Here is a 21,622-nt window from a genome sequence, read left to right as displayed (position 1 = left end):
GAGTTTGGTCCTTGGTGTAGCAGAATCATGGGCGAGGCAGGAGCTAAATATGGCATTTATTGGGCAGAAATATAATTAGTTTTGAAAGTGATATTGGATATTGACAACTGAGAATGGTGAGCAGGGTTAAGTACTGTGCTTAATTTGTAAAACTAGAAGTGCCAGGGCCAAGGTATTTCATCTCATCTGGCACAACCCACACTTGTGTCACTACTGCTGAATCACAATGCTAGCATTACCTATCAGCCAACACACGTAAACAAATGTGACATTTTGACTATTGCAGGTGACCAGGTTATTATTTTGTTATACATTGAATTGCTAAACACTTGTGCCCTGCTTAAAGGATAGTCTGAGAGTGCCACCATGTGGTGCACGCTCATAAACAAGACCTGGTGTTTAAAAATAAGTGCTGGTACTACCCACCAGCAAACACCGGCACCAATTAAGCACTGGTTGGTTATAGGTCTGGACCTTAATTGTAATTGATGTGGAGCTGGGTAGAGCTGATGTGGGTTGGACAGGGGTGGAGATGATTGTGGTTAAGATTGGACAGAATAATTACCAGAGTTTTAACTGATTATGAGTAGCATGAATACTCCAGCAAATTATAGGCTTTCAAGAGACAGAAGAATGACCATTGCTAGAGAGGACTATGGGCACTGAATGAAAAGAATGACCATCAAGGTGTTTGCTTATAAGTCTTGAAAAGAAAAAATAATAAAGGGGCTTAAGGCTAAATATGGGTGTTAATGTGGTAGCATGACAGCAGGGCTTGCACTGATTGAGGGCATTAGTTGGGCAGGAAGATACGCAGGGCTGGAACTGACAAGAGGGCAGAATTAGAGATACTAAATGATCTGGACGAATAAGGTCCAGGATGGAGCACATTGTGGATGGATGCTGATAGAATAGAAGTATGACGAGGGTTGTAACTCACTCTGGGCATTGGTTGCTATAAGAACGAGCAGAGGTGGGCGTGATTATGGACATTAAATAAGCAGAACAACAAACAGGGTTAGAACTGATTATAGTTGTAGATATTGTTGGACTGGCCTGCGGGCTGTGTGTTTTTGGTCCTGCCACAGCCCACAGGACTAAAAAAACACAGCCCCCCATGCAGGCCCTTTCAAGCTGGCCCATCTGGAAGTGGCAGACTGACAGGTTGCCTGAAATGCCAGTTCAACACTGGGTATAGAACGGGTAGAATGATGATTGGGCTAGAGCTGGTTATGGGGTGACCAGGTCAGTGCTATCAGAGTTAGAGCTGCTGATGACATGGACAGGGCAGAACAACGAGCAGGGTTACAGCTAATCATGGGCATGATTAGGGCAGAATGATGAGCAGGTTAGACTTACCATGGCATGGATAGGGCAGAGGCTAGAGTTGATCATGGACATGGATAGGGCAGAATTATGAGCAGGTTAGAGCTGACCAGGGCATGGATAGGGCAGAGGCTAGAGTTGATCATGGGCATGGACAGGGCAGAAATATGTATAGAATAAAGCTGGTTAATGGAATGGATCATAGAATGATAATCAATGTCAGAGCATGTTAAGCCTGGATCAGGTCGATCGATGAGCAGGTTTAGCGCTGATCATGCCAATAATCAGACAGATGATGGGCAGGGTTACAGGCGGTTATATAGGCCTAGATAGGTCAGAATGATCAGTGGGTTACAGCTGGTTGTAGGAATGCATGGGATAGAATGACAGGCACGGTTAGAGATGGTCATAGTCATGCATAGGGTAGAATGATTCACAGTGCTACAGCTGGTTATATGTATAGATAAGGAAGAATGACAAACAGTGATAGAGCTGGTGATGACTATGGATAAGGTAATGATGAGCAGAATTAGAGGTGGTTATAGGCATGGATAGTGTGGAATGACCAGAAGGGTTAGAGGTGGTTATAGACATGGAACGGGAATTATAATGCACAGGGTTGGAGCTGGTCATATACATGGATACATTAGAAGTCTGAGCATGGTGGAACCTCTTTATAAGCATGGGTAGGTTGCAATGATGAGCAGGGCTAGAGTTGGCTATAGACATGTTTAAGCTCGAAGGATGAGCATGGTTAGAGCTGATTATAGATATGGATATGGTAGAATGATGAGCAGTGCTACGGCTGGTTATAGATATAGCTGCTTACTTCGCCACCAGATTCAAGCTAACCTGGCTGATGAGGGGTGATACTCCGAAAAAGGGTCCCAGGATGCTTGTTTCTGGTCCAGGGAGGCCCTAGCCTGGCAGTTCGGGCTGGACTGTTCCCATGGGGAGCAGCATCAAGACTGGTTTGCATATGGCTGGTTCTAAACTGGAATGGTGTGGCGTGCAAAAAACGATGAATTTAACCCAGATCTGTGACTGGGAGTGAATGTTTGATTTGTTCAGCATTCCGTCCATCATCTGTTCTCTTTAGGGAAGTATAATGACCAAGGGTAATGCTGGTATAGTTATGGGCAGAGTAGAATAATGAGCTGGATTAGAGATGGTTATAAGTATGGATAAGGTAGAATGATGAGTGTGGTTAGAGCTGATTATAGATGTGGATAGGGTAGAATGGTGAGCAGTGCTACAGCTGGTTAATACACAGAGAGGGTAGTATTATGAGCAGGGTTAGAGCTGCTCAAGGACATTGATTGGCATTAATATTGGACTTGATATGAGCTGAATGCAGCATGAATAGAGCACAATACGCCAGGCTTATTAAAAACAAGATGCCACACGTGACACATATGAGAAGAGATCACGGTGTGAGCGTGTGGGCAGGTGACCATGCTAGCTCACACCGCCTGCAGTCAGCACATGTTGTTACGCACTCACCACATCTGCTGCTTGCTCCACCACCACGGCCTGAAGTTGTCTCAGGGCTGCTGCCTCTGCAGTCATCTGGCTTTGAATGTTGGTGTCAGTCTGCACAGGGAGTGAGATGGAGAGACTGTCAGATAGAACTAGAAATGCATCTCCAACTTTTAATACCATTTCCCTAACTATGAGAAGGAGGTGATACTTGCACACTCCCTTCCTCATGTCGCCTTTCTTTTTCACCCCATGAATAGCTCATAGTAGAGATCAAGAACAGGGGCACCAGAGAGCAATAATAGCACATACTGTGGCAGCACTACACAGACTGCACCATCCTTCAGTGCTGGTACAATTTGCACCATCATTTGCACCAAAAAGGTGTGAAAATAACAGTTGCATAGTCTAACCAATGCAAAAAGGACATTTTGGTGAAAATGTTTTTACATCAGTGAGTACAAATCACAGTGCAAAGCTGGTTGACTAAGGTGCCGTCGATGTAATCCAGATGCTTGTGGTTAAAGCTGCAAAGGCTTGAGATTGCTGATAAACAGTGTTGTGTCAGCCAATTCACAAAAATACTCACTTTATAGAATATTTTTTAGTGGCGGTTGACCGTTTTCCAAATAGAAAAAAAAGATGTTGACATTTCATAATCTGCTTAGACTGAACCATAATGGATAATGTAGTTGTAGAGTAGGGGTATGGGAAGTTATGAATTGCCACCCACTTCTACTTTTTAGGTCTTGCATAGTGACAGATTTAGCTGTTTGTTGTCAAAAGCCTATTGTGTACAATACCAATACTTAAAGTTTGCCTTAGGTCAGCCCATAGCTTATCATTAGTGGGATTTCTTGTCAACCTCATTTGCTTGCTTCTTCTTCAATGGCTTTCTTTCATCTTCTTGTGCTTGTCCCCCCCCCCCCCACCCTGCCCCCGTAGCATAGCTTCCTCATCATTCTTTTGATTGGATGATTTGTATGCTTCTAATTCTTACATTCTTGAAACATGTGTTTCTTTTGCTTTTAGAACTCCATGGAAGTGAATGTGTTTTCCTGCTCTCTCTTTCACTTATCTGTGTTGCTTCCTACTATACACCTTGGCCTGCTTGGTGATGTATGCAACCCCTTTGTAATCAAGCTAAGGCCAAAAGCCAAAATGGCAGCCACCTCATGACGTACACACACGTGTGGCGACGCATGAGTGCATATACATTACCACGCCTAGGGATGGATTTTGGCTTTTTTTTTTTGCTAATGCTATTCCGTATCGTCAACAAGTCTTGGCAAAGTCAAATGTTCTGCTAACACCTTTCACAGACGAGACCTTTTGGCTTTACCAAAGCTTGTTGAATGTGCTTTTCTAACTTTGGCAAATTTATCAACTTCACGAAGGTTGCAAAACATTAATGAAAAAATACCAGGATAAAAGAACTGCTAAAAGCATGTTTTATGTTTGGTGGGGAATTTAGCAAAAGCGTTAATTGGTAAATTTATCCAACTGTTATTCTCTATGGCTAATTTTACAAATAAACATTTTTGCAGAATGATTCTCCTTTCAAAATGTTTTTTTTGTGGAGATACTTCACTTCATTGTGTGAAGTTGTCCAAATTGCACAATCTTTGCAGAGCACAAAAACTGTGTACTCCAAACAATTTTGGCAGCGATGCTAGCAGACTGCCCATTCCTTCTCGAGACCCATTGTGTCTGAGAATTCACTTACTGATGTTGGAAGACTGCTAAGTTACTAATTAGCAAATGTGGAGTTTCCAGGTAACAGCAGAAACATCTATATTGTAAGTGAGGTTTGCCTTGAGATTAAATACATTTTCTACTAGTACTGTGGAAAGTCTAATATATTTTTTTTTCATGAAGATACTAATGTGTTTTTGGGTCATTAGTGACTGGTTTTATGAAACAGGAATATCCTCAAGTATGCAAAACAAATGCCTATACAATATTGTAAGTAATATATATCAAAACCTTTATGAATGATTTGGGCCACATTGAATACTTTATTAATCCTGGAATTTTACATTCTGTCACCAGAAAGCATTTTTAAAAATGCTGCTTGACACATATGGAGGCAAATAGATTTGCTGTCGAGGCAGCTAACTCGTCGGTACAATCTAACCAACTCATACTCACCACTTATGGTATGCAGCCATACCTAAAATTTGCACTAAGTGGACATGACCGTTTCGTCCAAACGCATTTCAGACTCTGATTTTTTCATCGCTTGATAAGCTTCCCTGAATTAAACGATTGGTCTACAACATTAAGTAGCTGCCCATGTGATAAACAATCTCAGCAAAAAACAATGCATGTGGTATTATTTTGCAAATTTTATGTGATGCAAAGAAGGCGATGGATTTTACCAATTATAAGATTGTTAGGATTGAGAGAATGCAGGCCGGCGCTTTTATCACTACAGTTTTTAGAAAATGAATGTTTTGTAAAGCTAATAGCATCTTTTTTTTAAAGTATTGTAAACTGTAGGAAAGGAATTCCTATATGAAATTCGATGGGGATGACAAAATGAATTTTTTAATTATTTGTAGGAATTAAACGCTGTATTATCGAGTAATTTGTATTTAAAAGTACCTTATGCACTTTTTATCATGTAATATGATTGTTTTAAACTGTATGCTTTTATGATTTGTGCACAAAAATCGAATAAAGCTGGCATTGATTGATTGATTGATATTGTAAGGTATTGGGATTCATAGTACTTATACTCCTTAATGAGGCGTTGAAGCACTTTATGCCGAGTAATAATGTACTCCGGAACTCAAGATTAGGGGTTAATCTACTAGTTATTGACTATTGTTGGTTAGCTGTGATTAGTATTGTATGTCTAATTTCCATGCATTTGTTTCTGTTTCTTTGTGGTAGATTAAATTACTAGGAGTTAGGTGTGATCATTAGTGGGGTAATGTGAGTGCATGCAAATGGATGGTGCAATGAATAGACAAGATAGAGGAGATTAGATGCAGTCCATCTGCTAGATCCTTTGCCAGTGCATTGGGTTACTTTGAAGGGATTGTTGCTGGACTCATATTTCAAAGAAGTAAGACTTTGGATTAGTGTTCCGCATAGAAAGGAGGTGCTTACAGTGATGTCTGAAAGCCGGGAGGAGGCCTCAATAAAGAGGCTCGCCTTCAAATAACATGAAGGTTGTAAGTTTTCACTGACCTTTTTAAGTGATCAGGTTTGCTCAGCTTCATCTCAGGGTTTGAAAAAATCTTAGATATACAAGTCTACTTTTAGAATGAAAGCACCTACTGATGATTTTATTATGATGACTCCATGAATTGGATTCGATATATATGTAAAGACTAAGTTTCGGGGCATATCATTTACAAATCTTTAAAAGGCTGTGTTTTGTATACAAAGGTTGTTTATTTAAATTGTTTTTTCATGAAATTCTTTAGTAAATTTAAATTTAAAAAATACAAAGGGTTTGATTGGGTACATAATGGTGTGTCAACGTCTGAAGATAGATTGAGCCGAGGCCCTTGTGCTCAGAGGACTAACAAGACATTATAACTTTATTGTTTGTGCCACTAGTAACCAGTGGAAATCCTTTGAGAGTTGTGGTGAAATTACTTTTTTTTCAGGTGCAGACATAGTTGTGCTTGGTTTCATAGTCACTGGAGATTTCAGATGTCTTTTTTTGTATCCACTGGTACAGATTGCCCAGGGATAAGGGCCTCAGAACCCGGGTAACTTTAATGTAGTGTTTTATTTGAAGGGGAGGCAAGATCCTTCTTAATATTAGGAGAGGTGTATCTTTTACAACTGCTAGGTTTGGTCAGCAAGCAAATGGTCTTTCAATTTTTTACAGCTTGAATGTAACCAGAATATTACTTTTCAATGTGTGGTAGAGGCCAGCCTCCAGTGTTTTATGGATGTAAATGGCAGGCATCCTGGCCGGCTTCCTGCTACGCACTCACTGGCGGGAACCTTGCTCTGTACTGAGCTCAGAGCTCCTGGGGGAGCAGACATGCAGGACGTGCTGTAAACCCTCCAAGTACCAGAAGAAGGGTATGACGGGGGCTGTCAGTACACGGCAGTGGATTTATACTCCTGCAGAGGCGGCGGCGCACAGTGGATGTAGGAAGGGAATTGGTGAAGGCCTTGCAGGGATTCAATTTAATTGATATATGGTAGTTCTTCTGCCATTTGGATGCTTCAGAGGTAGAAGTGACATTTTAAGTGCACATTTCCTCTTGGTTCCTTCGGTCTTACAGAATGCCCAGACATGGCTTACATGAAAGAGTGACAATGTGCTTGCCCCCAAAACATAAAAACAAGGACTTGCAACAAGCGCTCAGTCTGGTGGGAAGCTACAGTGGCCAGGACATTGTCAGGCACGCAGTAGGCCAAAGTCCAGGTCTTCAGAGTAAATAAACCTACACATAATAGCATTCTAGCACTCTTCTTTATGGCTGCCTTCCCTCTTGGTATCAATTCCCCAAAATGCCAGGGGCAACTGAAAGATTTCCAGTGCCAAGTGCAATAGAAAACTATTACAAATTACAATGCACAAATTACACATATTTATCTTTTTAACACATTGACCACTGCAAATTTCATTAAATCCCAATCTTTTCACCTTTTCTTTAATTTCAAGACAGATGGATTTCTCTCCTATAGACTCCACAAGACACAATTCTTGCAATTCTTAGTTTGTCAGTTTGTATTTCAAGAAGGGTTCATTTCTCTGGAAAAGGGTTAATTTTTAATATATATGAGAAATAAACTCTTTTTTGTAGCTCTCCTGTGCTCTTTCGCCTCTCCCTCTCTCTCTTTCCCAAGCAGTTCTCTTTTTCCTCTCTCTATCTCTTTGTCCCTCTTTATCTGCCTTTCTCTCTCTGTCTCAAACCCTCTCAACCTTGCTATCTTGTCCCAGGCTCTTTTCCTTTCTCTCTCTCTTTCTATCTTTCCATAACTCTCTCTCCTGTTGGGCTTCGTTGGAAATGGTCCTTTTTGCGGGGTTATGCCAAAACTTTTAGCTTTTTCCCCCTTTATTTTTCCTGACCTGTGGTTGTTGGCAATAGTACTCTGGGCACTTTACCACTGCTGATCAGTGCTAAAGTGCATATGCTCTCCCTGTAAATTGTTATTGTGATTGGTTATCCATGATTGGCATATTTGTTTTACCAGTAGGTCCCTAGTAAAGTGCACTGAGTGTGCCAGGGCTGGTAATTCAAATGCTACTAGTGGGCCTGCAGCACAGATTGTGGCGCCCACCCGAGTAGCCCTAAAATGGTGTCTCAGGCCTGCCACCGCAGTGCCTGTGCGCAGTCTGTGAACTGCTATGTTGTCCTGGCCAGTATACACACTTTCCAGGCCTGACCGTTCCCTTTTCTTACACATTGGACACCCCTATGGTAGGCCCAAGGTACCCCCCTGGGCAGGGTGCAGTGTATGTGAAAGGTAGGACATGTACTAGTGTGGGTAACATGTCCTGATAGTGAAATATTGCCAAATTCGTTTTTCACTATTGAAAGGGCATCTTGCCCATAGGATAGAATGGGGAATGCTGTGTCCCATGTGTACCTGCATATCTCCCCATAGGAGCAAGATGGGAAGCTGAAGTCTGGTATCCCTGAACTCAGAATTTGATGAAACATCTTTTAGGGAGGATGGTTTTTAAATTCTGTGTTTGAAAATAGCACTTTTAGAAAGTGGCTATTTTCTTGTTCAACCTTTCTGTGTGCCTCTGCCTGTTTGTGTGTTGACTGTCTGGTTTGTGAGTGACAGGGGCTGGGGGTGGCTGCAAGAGGCTGGGTGAGTCAGCACTAGGCTGAATAGACCTATCTGCATTTGGAGTGGTGGGAGGAGTTGCACCTGGCTCTGAATAGGGCTGTACCTGCCTTCCACAATGCTGGCTCCACCTCCTGCGGTGCGTCTGATGGCCCTGGCTCACACTCACAAAAGAAGAAGACATGCCCTGGCAGAGGGCACCTAGAACTGGTTTGGACTGGATCCTGGACCCCTCACACATGTAAGAACAAAGACTTTTGGGGTATAAAAGTAAGAGCTGAAACCCCAGTACAATTAGACTACTTTTGCCAACAAGAGGAATCCCTGCCAAAGAAGATCAGCTGAAGAGACTGGAAAGGAAGACTGCCCTTGCTGTGTGTTCTGGGGCTGACCTACAGTTTGCTGTTACTATTAAGGACGGGGACAGGGGACTTTGCTGTGCGTGGTGTTCCCCCCACCTGCTTGAAGAAAGGACTTTGCTGTGTGCTGTGTCCAGGAATAAGTGTCTCCAAGGGTCTGAGAAGAGCTGGCCTCCTGTTGAAACTCAAGGATATAAATGTTTGCCAAAGACTTCTGCCAGAAGAAGATCAGCTGAAGGAACTAAAAAGAAAGACTGCCCTTGCTGTGTGCTCTGGGGCTGACCTGCAGTTTGCTGATTCTACTAAAGGAGAGAAAAGGGGACTTTGCTGTGTGCTGTGCTCCCCCCACCTACTTGAAGATAAGACTTTGCTGTGTGCTGTGTCTTCACCAAGTCTCCAAGGGCCCGAGAAGGGCTGTCCTCCTGTTTAGGGAACACCGGGTTGTAAAAATTCCCAGAAGAAAATTTGCCAGCTTTGTGCCGCCTGCCTGACGAGCACGGTAATTCCTGATCCGGCATGAGCCCTTTGTGCCGCCTGCCTGACATGCACGGTAATTCCTGACCCAGCGTTGGCCCTTTGTGCCGCCTGCCTGACGTGCACGGTAATCTGTGTGCTAGCATAGAAGTGTGGAGGGCCGGCACCTTGTTCTCGCCAGCCCCCGTCTTGCCCAAAGCCACGTGGCAAGGTTGGGATCACTGCCACCGGCCCGGGAGGTACGAGACCGCTGAAATCCCGTGTTCACCGCCGCGGACCCGGGATCCGCCTACGTCATCGCTTTCGCCGCACTGTGATTGGTCCTAGCGGGAGAAGCTGCTAGGGCGCCAAGGAAGCTTTTTCCCGAGTTCACTGCCGCAGGTCCGGAACCCCTACGACGTCACCTATCTGCCGCGCTGGGATTGACCCAGCGAGAGGAAGAGGTGCCTGGCAACTGGGGGCTCGACCAGTGGAACCGTGCTGGGATTGGCCCAGCGCTTAACACTGCAATCGGTGCCGGAGGCGCAAGGGGAGCTGCACCGCCCAGAGCAACAACAAAGTGGCAGTCTCCTTTCCCCGCACACGCAAGGTAACTGACTTTGGTTTGGGAAATCGAAGCCAACGCGGGTTGAGGGAGCCGTGAGCGCTGCAGTGGAGGCAAGTGTTGAATACACAGGTTGGTAGTCCCTGAGAGGAGCGCATAGGCAAGGCAGGCTCCCCGCCCCTTGAGCCTCCTAGTCCCCGCTTTTTCCGCACAAGGAGGTGGGCAGTGTTACCAGAGACTGTGGTATTAAGATCACAGTCTAGCCTGATTTATTCACATAATCCAGAAAAGGAACGTGACATTGAAACTTTGCTTGATAAAACTCATATTACTATTGAAACCTCGCAAGAGACATTTTTGTAAGGAACAGTGTGTATGTTGGATTTTCTGTCATTTGGACTTGCCTAAGTTTTAGATAAAGATATCTATTTCTACAAATACCTGTGTGGTGTCCATTTGTGGTGTTTCACAGTGTCATTGTGGGTGTGGGTACAAATACTTTACACATTGCCTTGGGGATAAGCCTATCTGCTCGTGCCAGCTACCAAGGGGGTGAGCAGGGGTTATCAACAGTGTGTTTCCCCCTTACCCTGACTAGAAGCAAGGGTCCCTATTTGGACAAAGTTTCTTACCTCTGCCAACTAGAGACCCCCATTTCTAACAGGCTTCCACCAACTCACCTGTTGCTCTTTTGAAAACATTTTGTGTACTAGACAAGAAGGAGAGGGGAAAGACTATATTGTTACACGGCGTAAGATAAATCATTGAAATAATGCCATGGGAAAGCTACTGAGATTTCACCATGACATCTCCTGCAGGATATGGTGGAGAAGGGTACTTATATCAGTAAATACAGTGATATTCTCAAATTAACCTGAAGGCTCCTTTTCCTGTTGAGCTTTCCCACACTCACCTGAGAGGTCGCAAGGCTCTCCAACTGAGCTGCAAAATTCAATAAGCTTGTGTTCACTAATGGGGCCTGGATCTGTGAAAAGAGAGGAACAAGATCAGCGGTCAAGCGAGCGGAAAAGAGTCTCTGATTACATTCTCCCAGCATCCGAAGCCTGCACCACATGAGCCTTTCATGAGATGTAGCAGCTATGTGAATGATCACTGTGACTACAGACTGTCTTGAATTAGATCATTGACACATCAGTATCTTGATCGATCACTGTGACCATCCTGATCGAACTTCTGTGACTTCTGCCTATTGGGAATATTCACTATGACTGGCGACAATCGTGAATAATCTGTGTTCTATCATTGACAAGCTCTGCGTTTGTGGCTGTTGTGAATATTCTCCATGACTGGCAACTATACTGAATGATCTCTAAGACTATCATGAAGAATCTGTGTCCCATGGCTGTTGTGAGTACTTACTGTGACTGGCGACTATTGTGAGTGATCTTTGTGACTGTCATTAACAAGCTCTGCATCTCATGGCTAGCTGAACTAATGTGGAGGATGACTGTAATTAGTGTGAACAAGATCTGTTACTCAGGAGTATCGCGAATGATTAATTTGATGAGTCTAATTTGAATGATCACAATCGATATTATGAATATCCCTTCAACTCATTATTATTGTGAATATTTACACAATGGTAACTAATGCAGATGATCATTGTAACTATTGTGAACAAGCTTTGTGGATCTGGAGTATTCTGAATGATAACCATGATACAGTAGTATCATGAAGGGTCACTGTGACTGGTGACTGTTGTGAATGACTACTGGGTCAGGTGGCTATCCCCAGTGTTCATTTTCAATCATGAGTATTGTGAATGCACACCATGACTTGTCATTATGGTAAACAAGCACTATAGTTTCAAAAAGTAGTACTCCACAGGCTTTCGCAGCCACATTGCTTTTTTATTTTCTCGTCTGAATACAAACAGATTTCTCTAGCTGTTTCCTGTTTTAGAGTGCTTATTTCTTTTTTACATTTGTTCTTTTTGCTGTCTTTCTGTGTAATATGTTTTATACCTGCTTTCAACTAACACTTACTGTAAATTCTTAGTAAATAGTCTAATTGATAAAATAGGTAATACTTTTTAAAATGCCTTCTTCACTTTTTATTGTATGAACTATGTATAAAACAATGTTTTGAAACCATTACTGTTAATAGTTATGTGCTTTATGCTAATGTAACAGTTTGTATGAATTTCAATTAGCGCTCATAGACATTTGGAATAGAAAATTCCCTATAGGCTTTTAAGGATATCCTCAATAAATCTATCTTTAAATAAACTAAATTTGAGTACAGTAGAAAACAGAGTAAGTAGTGTAAGAAAATAAATAATCAAGATGTGTATGATAACGTCATTACGTAACTGTGCAGTGATGATGAATTGGTAATTAAGCAGTCAGGCAAAGGGGGAATCCACTGTGGCTAAGACGAATGTGTTTAGATACAGCCAATAGACAACTGAATGACCTTGAATGTCAAGAGAGAACTAAGATTGAACACTTTATTGAAGGGAAATATAGGTTCTTAGAAGATCTAAGGGAATGGTTATATAGATGTCTGATCAAGGAGGAGGAATATCAATTTTTAAGGTTGAGAATCCCATGGCACCTACTATGTACCTCTACCGAAGGATGATAATAATAATAAAAATACAACAAGGCCAATGGGCAGAGCTATAAGTTCAGCAAAGAACAGTTATTTGCAAAATATATAGATCACATCTTTTTGCCACATGTACATTCACTGATTCTTATATCTGGAGCAAAACATATTTTCTCTATATATAAAATAGTATGTACACATTAGGAACCAGAACATCTACTCATTACATTACACATTCATCAGATATGAAGATGGGATGCTGGCCAGTGAATATCTTTTAAAGGCATGTGGCATCAGTATTTCCACCATAGTAGAATGATTTTATACATGATGAAATGGTGTCTTACAGAAAACATTTTTCTCTTTGATGAGAGATGGTGTACACAACTCCAAGAGACTGAAATGGATATCTGCTCAGCCTATATATATATATATATATATATATATATATATATATATATATATATGGGCTGAGCGGATATCCCTATTTATATCTATCTATATATCTATATATATCTATCTATATATATCTATCTATATATATTTATATATGTATATTGCTTAGTTCCTGAATAAAAGCTTTGTGTCCTTTGAAGCGGGCCTCTTATGTGTTTGTTCATGGAGAGTGGAATTGGCGGGCGGCTCCATGCCCGTCTTTGAAGAGGCCGCCCTGCAGGGTTGGAGGCTCCCTACTTGGAGGGTTCTTTCTTTGTTATATGATAAGGGAGCATGACCCGCACGCTGCCGCCAAACCTACGAAGGAGATGCCAATATGGTAAAAACAACGGCAGCGCTGAAAGGGATTTGGTTGGGAATGACTCCCTTTCCAATCGTTCTTTGGACTGAAGCATGCATTCGGTGAAAGGTATTCATTGCTGCACTACGCTTTTGCGAGACACTTGACTGCTGAAAATACCCTAATTACAAAGTGCATCAGGTAGCTGAGCAGATGAGATGTTTTTTGCCAGCATAATGAGCATTTTTCGCAAAATCCATACTTACCTACACAAGATTGGTGCACTATGGGAGATGCAGGCCACAATCAGCCGGGTGCATTGAAAGACTATAAATACGCAAGCACAGATGCATTGTGCGTTACTTCCTGTCCGTGATCAAGGCAGCATGGCCGAAACTAGTTGGACTTTGGAAACACTATGCTTAATCCCTGAATAAAAGCTTTGATTGTGTCCTTTGAAGCGGGCCCCTTATGTGTTTGTTCATGGAGTGTGGAATTGGCGGGCGAATCCGTCTTTGAAGAGGCCGCCCTGCAGGGTTGGAGGCTCCCTACTCGCAGGGTTCTTTCTTTGAGATATATATATATATATATATATATATATATATATATATATATATATATATATATATATATATATATATATATATATATATATATATATATATATATATATATCCTAAAGTGCGAGTGCAATAATAAATAGAAGGACCACAGAACAAACCACATCAATACAGGAAAAAATATGTACATAAAATACTGATACAGTGCAAAACATGCCCATCATCAAAAAGTGTGCAAATATTCATTCATGTTTAGGCCATTAGGGACTCTTGTGTCGAGAGCTAAAATGAAATGAGACTCACGTTGTCTAAGTAGCTTGTCTCGATTCCCTCCCCTTCTGGGGTTGGGAACTGACCATATGACTGTATACTCCAAATCCTTTAGTTTATTCTCATGAACAGATTTGAAGTGTCTTGCGACCGGATAATTGTGGTCAGAATTAACGATGGCCCTAACATGTTGTAAGATACGCTTATGCACTGGGAGTCTGGTGCTACCAATGTATTCCAGATTGCAGGTGCACTTAAGTTTATAGATGGCATATTCAGTACTGCAGGTAATATGTCCTTGAATTGCTATCTCCTTCTCACTAAAAGCTGTTTTATAGTGAGTGCTGTTCTTAGCAAATGTACACGCACGGCAAGAATTACATTTGAAGACACCAGTCTTAGTGAGCCGGGTACTTTTAATTTTCACCTCAGCCATAGGTTTCACAAGGACATCCCTCATGGAGGAAGCTCTTCTGAAGGTGATGACTGGTAAGCTGGGTAGAATGGGACCAAGAATGTTATCAGTCAAAACAATAGGCCATTCTGAATAAATAATCTTGCGGATAGCATTCTTTTGAGCACTAAATGTCATGATCAGCCGAATAGAATGTACATCTTGCTCCACAATCTCCTTCTCAGAGTTGATACTAGATTGGGGCTAGAGCAGCTTATCTCTTAGCAGATTATTAGCTTTATTCAAGGCAAGGGTCAATTGATGTTCCTTGTAACCCCTGTCAAGAAATCTGAGAAATGCTGCCATCTGACATTCAATGGAGACAGTTTCAGAACTGCAAAATCTCTGGATACAGATGAACTCGCCATATGGCATGCTGTTGATTAGGTGACAGGGATGTGCGCTATCTGCATGTAGAATCGAGTTACCAGCGGTGGTCTTTCTGTGTAACTTAGTGTGGAGAATGCCTTCATCTACATGCAACAAGACATCAAGGAATTCAACAAAGGAGCTATCGATAGAAGCAGTGAACTTTAGATTTAAATCATTGGAATTGATGTCTCCTACAAACTTCATAGCATCATCCCTAGAGCCACTCCAGACTAAACAGATATCATCAATGTAGCGCCAATAATGGACCACATGACTCCATCAGTGACGGTGTGTGGTTCTGAGGACATGCTTCTCCCACCAGCCCACATGTAAACATGAGTAGCTGGGGGAGAAGCATGCCCCCATCGCCACACCGCGCACCTGCTGATAAATGTCATTCTGGAATAGAAAAAAGTTGGTTGTTAAACACAATTCAATTATTTCCAACAGCATATTGTTATGTTCTTTCATATCAATATCCCTGTTCTCCAGAAAATGTTTAGTAGCATTAATACTATGACAGTGATTAATACTGGTATAGAGGGATTCAATGTCCATCACCACCAACAAAGAATCCGAACACCAAGTTACATCTTTGATCTTATTCAAAAAATCAGTAGTGTCTCTTATATAAGACGGTAGAGTGGTCACATGTGACTGCAGAAAAAAGTCAACATACTTGGATAAATTCTCATTCCTACTTCCTTGAGCTGAAATAATAGGAAGTCCTGGCACAGGAGTGACCTTTTTGTGTACTTTAGGCAGAAGATACAAAATGGGAGTGACTGGATGTTCAATATTAAGGAAATTCATTTCTTCTTTAGTCAACAACCCATTTCTCTTCCATTGATAGATTCTCTTACGTGTTCTTTCTTCTGCAGCTCTCATTTCAAATTTAGTTGAAAGTCTATAGCAAGAAATATCAGAAAGATGAGGATCAGCCTCTGCCAGATAATCAATACGAGACCATAACACTATATTGCCACCTTTATCGGATTTATTGATAATGAGGTCTTGGTTTCTTTGCAGCTTGGTAATCAACGTGTGATATTGATTATTTCTGTAGTCCCTCCAGCTTTGATTGAGATGATACAGTTCTGTTTAGGGACTTAAGCTCTGTAATAACTCGGTCACTAAATACATCCACTGCATCTTTTGGCATAAGTGGAAGAAACGTGGAGGCTGGACGAAAAGGGCTAGGAGCTGTCTTTTTATGGCAAATATCTTGACTGGCCACAGTTAGATCAACATTGCTGGTTTCTTGCACCAAATCATATAATATCTGTAAGTTAGGAATGTCTTTGACCTGTAATGACCCATCCGTATTGATGGTATTAGAGGCGTTAACAGATGGTCTGCCAGTAAATGTGTTTAATTGAAAATGTTTAATCAATTTTATTTTCCTTATATATTAAACACATCTATCCTTGCCTGATTGTAAGAGAAACGGTGCTTGGGACAGAATGAAAGACCTAATGATAGAAGTTGCGTTTCTGCTTTAGATAGCACAGTGTCCGTTAGGTTGATGACAGTATTTTGCATTTCACTTTTCATTTCTTCCAGGTCCTTCCGGCATTCCCTCTTGAGGTAGTTTTGGCGGTGCCTGACCCTCCTCTCCCTCCTACGTTTGTTTGTTGAACCCCTTGCACATACTGAGGTTTGCAGGGGCGCAAGGTGTACCGCCGGTCCTCGCTCACAAAATTCAGTTCCTCCACTAGAGAAAAACTAATTATACCAGATTATACTGGAGCCGAGGTACCAGGGCGACCATCCTCAGATTCGCTGTTGGATGTAAGGGAGACTGAATCAGAATCACCTTCACTAACATGAACCTCACCACCAATGGTGCCTTGTTTGCTTTGTGAATTGCCCCCGGTTAATGCTTGTCTCTTATAATTATCATATTCGCGAGCAAATGTGAAAATTCTTTCAGTGGCATAGTCATTTTGATCACGTGCAAACTTGAAAATTGCGATGTAGGTTACTATAAGATTATGGTTTATCTGCATTCATGTAAACCGCTCCTATGAACCTATATACTTTTCTCTTGGAAATCTTGCATATGTTGCACATGACTACAACTACAAAATAGTAATTATCAGATGTACTGTGTTGAATAGTAAAATGCCGCAGTCGGTGAACAACCTTTACAACGAAACTATTACAACGCACTACACTTACAACGAAATTTTTACAACGCAACATCCACTACAACGCATTCCATTACATAGCATGACACTACAACGCATGTTTAAAAACTACCTTTACAACGCATTCCATTACATCGCATACTACCTTTACAACGCATACCATTACAACGCAATCCAAAACTTACCCTACTGTTGCACCCCCTGGAGTTAGAATAGTAATTTTTACCCCTATACTATGCGTTGTAATGGTATGCGTTGTAAAGGTAGTATGCGATGTAATGGAATGCGTTGTAAAGGTAGTTTTTAAACATGCGTTGTAGTGTCATGCTATGTAATGGAATGCGTTATAGTGGATGTTGCGTTGTAAAAAATGCGTTGTAAGTGCATGCGTTGTAAAAGTGTGCGTTGTAACGACATACATCCGCCGCAGTCTGTTTTCAATATATTTGAACCAGGATAGCTTGTTTCTTAAGCTGGTTGTGCCCATTTTTCACTATTTAATACGTCATAGTATGGAGACGCATCAAGTGATCAAGCTCCCTGCGAGGAGCGAAACGCGTCATGGCAGGCACTGGTCCTGTGAATTTCACGGTTTGAATTCTTGAATAAATCGTCACTGCTTCACCCACCTACATGTTGTGGGAGTCCGTAATTTATTTCTGGAGTCGGGAGGTCCGTGCCTGTGGTTCCGCTGAAAGAAGAGGGCGGACAGGACTGTTTCTACTTATATATATATATATATATATATATAGAGCGAGAGAGAGAGAAGTATATATATTTTCGTGGTCTCTAGGAATACCTCATTGGTTTTAAGCCCATCCATAATTCAAATTAGGATTGTTAGATTTCTCTATTTCACTGGGGACATCATGTTTCAATTCCAGGGTTTCATTTGTGGATTTACTGCATTCTCAAACAAAAGTACAACATTGCACTAGTATGTAAAAGAAATGGAAGACAAACTGGACTGGAAAAAGGTGTTCTTGGGGGCATGGAGTCTTCTGGCCAATCTTCCCAAACATTCTGGCCTTGAATACAGTCTGAGCCTCCAAAGGTATTCTCTTATTCTCATCTGTCAACCAGTGAGTAATCATTGATTTGATAGCCTTGTCGTCTGTTTCCACCACTGCTTCGTGTTTTACGCAACAGAGGAGACAAGGGCACATTAGAGAATTGTACATGCATCAATAGTAGAAATATGTCGAAGCCAAATGGTGCATTTCCACCTCAGGGAGACTTTATGAACCACAAAATATGACAAGAGCCAATGATATAAGACTCAAAAAGGAAACCTCTCCCTGGTCATAAAAAAGTGTACATATTTACAGAAAGGTCAGTGGATCTAAGGCACAGCACACGCGGGAAGTAGGGTTATCACCTAGCTGGACACCATGTTCCTAGCTCTTGGCTTTCATGTGACAAACTAATATTTCCTTGGAGTTGTAGTCATTACTTTCTCCTCAATAAAAGGAATTGTAATTACATCCTCAATAGCAATGAATTGAAGCAGGAATATTGATGACTGGAAGCATGGTGGTCAGATGACATGAAGCTAAGTGGTAGCTCTAGAGGGGTGGAATCAAAAGCCAAATCATCAATCATGAATGCCCAGGACAAGCGTAAAGCATCAAGTGTAAATATTAAGGACGTTGGAGTTTAACTCTGTGCCTAAATATTGGATGCAATGTCTAGGCCGAACAGTCAATGGTGTAGATAATAGGTGTACGCAGGTATGGGGCATATGTGTATTATTATATGTAAGTAGTCAATTGATGATTATTGTTGGTATAACCGCTTAAACTTTGGCAGTCCATTAATATGGCTTAGATTATTCTAATGCAGATTACTTGTGTTTCACAACTTGAACCCATTTTGTCAAGGCTTTACCATTATAGTGATGTCTTTGGTAGCTGCAGCATTTGGTGATCAGTCTTATTCATTGTAGCAGGTGAAGGAGGGTGAGGACGTTGGGATGCATTTACACTTTCCACTTTCCACTTGCGGAAATCCTTCATTATAGACAAGAAGCTAAAGGACGGCCATGATAATCCGTATTCAACCACACTTTCTCATTTCTGTTCTTCTCCACCCACCATAGATGGTTGACTCCCTAAATTCAAGAACTTCCTGATTTCTCCACCTTCCCCCATTCTAGCTGCCACAAAACTTCTTCATCTTCAACATTCATTCTACAACCCATAACTCCGATCCTGTATTGTGTCTACTTCCCTCCCCTGACTGCTGGTTCCTTTTTCCTCAATTCTGATTCCCTGTTCCTTTCTGCGTTGCTTACCTCTGCTTCAAATTGAGAGTAATTTACTTGACCCATCCCACTGGAAGGGAATCCGCCGAACCAAAAGAGGGCAATGGTCTTCACCATGTCAAAATCTGTCAGGTCGATGGTGATGTTATTGGTGTTCTTCAGAAAGTCAGCCGTATACTAAAGGACATAGACAGGAGAAAAGAGGAAAACATGTTTCCATGACACAAGTAAAAACAAAGAAACAAGGCCTGAGCAACCCTACTGAGCTTTAACCACGGCATCAAATGTGCCTAACAAACATTAATGTGGCCATTTGTAACGAAACTGGTGCTCATGCAAAGCGCTCTGATACCCGATGTCTTGGGTCTAGTTCGCCCTATATAAAACTGTAAAAAATAAAATAAAATAGGAACATCACTAGATCAAAGTGGAGAAACGCTTTGGTACTAAAAGAAGTGGCTCTTCGTTGTCACTAAGCTGAAAACTTGTAACCAAAATGCCAGGCCAAAATACAGGACCACATCAAAATACACATAAGGAAAATATGCCCCACATTGGGAAACATCTAAAAAACATTAGCAAATTAACTAAAAGAAGTTACAAGAATACTTTTTGTGTACGGGTTGGACCAGTAAACCATGTGTCTGGGTGGGTCGTGCTCTTGCTGGCACCTTTAAATTTGTTCTATAATGGAGCAGAGTTTGAAACCTGACTTACTTATTCTTTTGTTGAAAGAAACAGTAACATTTGAGAAAGAAATGCTGTGCATTGCAGCCAAAACACACTTTATATGGTCAATTATGAATTGAGTTGTTGACACAAAGAAAGAAGTAATGGGTTTGATGTAAGCACATGATGAATAAGAAACAGTACAACTATGTGTTCTGTTTGACAAATCTGCATGAACATTCCTTAAAAAAAATGTTTATCCACCTAAGGTTCTTTCTGGAAAGTTTTGGTTGTGATCTGTCAAGGGGAGGCTGAGACAAAATAGGGTTGTGTTTTTCCCATTTAAATTTCCATAAGAATTTTGGGAAGTGATATAGAAAAAACACCAAATTTGGCAGAAAGCTAGATCTTTACTCAGAAACCATGCTTTTTTATTTGGTGTGAATCTGTTTAGTTGTTTTTGAGAAATAAAAACTTTAATTATAGTGATATCTGGTCGGTTGGTCCTTCAGGAGTACTGCGGTACTGCAATTTGTTTTGAAATAATTGGGCGAGAGAGCATTTTTTTCCTTAGGCTCTTCTGGTCCCGCACAACTGGTTATCAGCCCTATGAGACCAGCCAATCAGATTGGCTAGCCACAATATGAACCAAAATGTTGCAGCCGCCAATTCAGGACATGGGAGCCCGAGTTAAGAAAAAAGTATGGCACAGGGGGGAAGAGTAGGGGTACCCTGAACCTAAGGCCCTTGTGGGATTTGTTGGGGTCCTGGAAGAACCCACTCTGGGACCAAAATAAAATATATTGTGGGGTGAGTCCAATGGTACTCCTGCGGGACTCAGTGCGTCCTCCTCACGCAGTACCACGGGACTCCCAAGGGAGATGTGGTACAACAAGACCACTCAAGCATCAAATAGTGAAGCTTGAGCAGTCTTGTCATACCATAGGTGATATTTCAGCGATGGTGGCGAGGGAGTACCATGATACCACAAAAAAATATATAAGCAAAAAAAATGTGGGGTCTAGGACTGAACCTTGTGGAACTCAATCCAAAAGGTCAATGCTGGGAAGAATGATGAGCGCCGTAAGACTGAGTTATATCGCACAGAGAGGTAGCAGAAGGAAAATCTGAGTGACATACCTGAAATGCTGGGATAGAAAGGAGCATAGAGTGATTGATTATTTTAAATGCCCTCGGGAAGTGAAGGAGTATTAGTATAGATGGGAGCTTGTTGGAAATCTGAGACCTGCTAATGAGTGAGCCATAGACTTGCCTAAGGACCTGACCCAAGAGTGGCCCATTCAAATGTGGAAGAACTGCTGGGATTGCAATAGCAGAGAATCACCTGGCTTTGTTGTCTAAAGCTCCTGATCTGCTAGCCTGTAGGCTTTAAGATTGCCCAGTTTATGGCTGTGGCCCTGCCCTTTCTCAGTCCATTATCTATGGCCCAGAAGACACCGGAAGGAGAACCAAACAATGGCCCGATGTGCAGGGAGAAAACTAGCAGCATGTCTGAGCCATTCTCAATGTCCTGGTCACAATGAACTCTCCTTTTTTGTGCTTGTTTTCAGAAAAGCAAAATAAAACACCGAGTGGGCAAACAAACACATGCTGCTCCGC

At 41.7% G+C, this 21,622-nt stretch overlaps 1 protein-coding gene across 2 annotated transcripts in view; it reads right to left on the bottom strand.

The window, feature by feature from the left end:
• Positions 1 to 21,622, bottom strand: part of PROM2 (prominin 2) — a 352,175-nt gene that overhangs the window by 38,884 nt on the left and 291,669 nt on the right. For both annotated transcript variants that reach the window (XM_085634097.1, XM_085634096.1), the window contains exons 15-17: positions 19,364 to 19,510; positions 10,871 to 10,942; positions 2,830 to 2,919 (exon numbers count right to left, since the gene is read on the bottom strand). In XM_085634097.1, coding sequence (XP_085490223.1) covers positions 2,830 to 2,919; positions 10,871 to 10,942; positions 19,364 to 19,510 — 309 coding nt within the window. The remainder of the gene's footprint in view (positions 1 to 2,829; positions 2,920 to 10,870; positions 10,943 to 19,363; positions 19,511 to 21,622) is intronic.

This window comes from Triturus cristatus, chromosome 11 (genome assembly GCF_964204655.1).
Source record: "Triturus cristatus chromosome 11, aTriCri1.1, whole genome shotgun sequence".
In the NCBI taxonomy this organism is placed as follows: Eukaryota; Metazoa; Chordata; class Amphibia; order Caudata; family Salamandridae; genus Triturus; species Triturus cristatus.
Note: the sequence above shows the minus strand (reverse complement) of the source record. Positions and strands in the feature narration are given on the sequence as shown.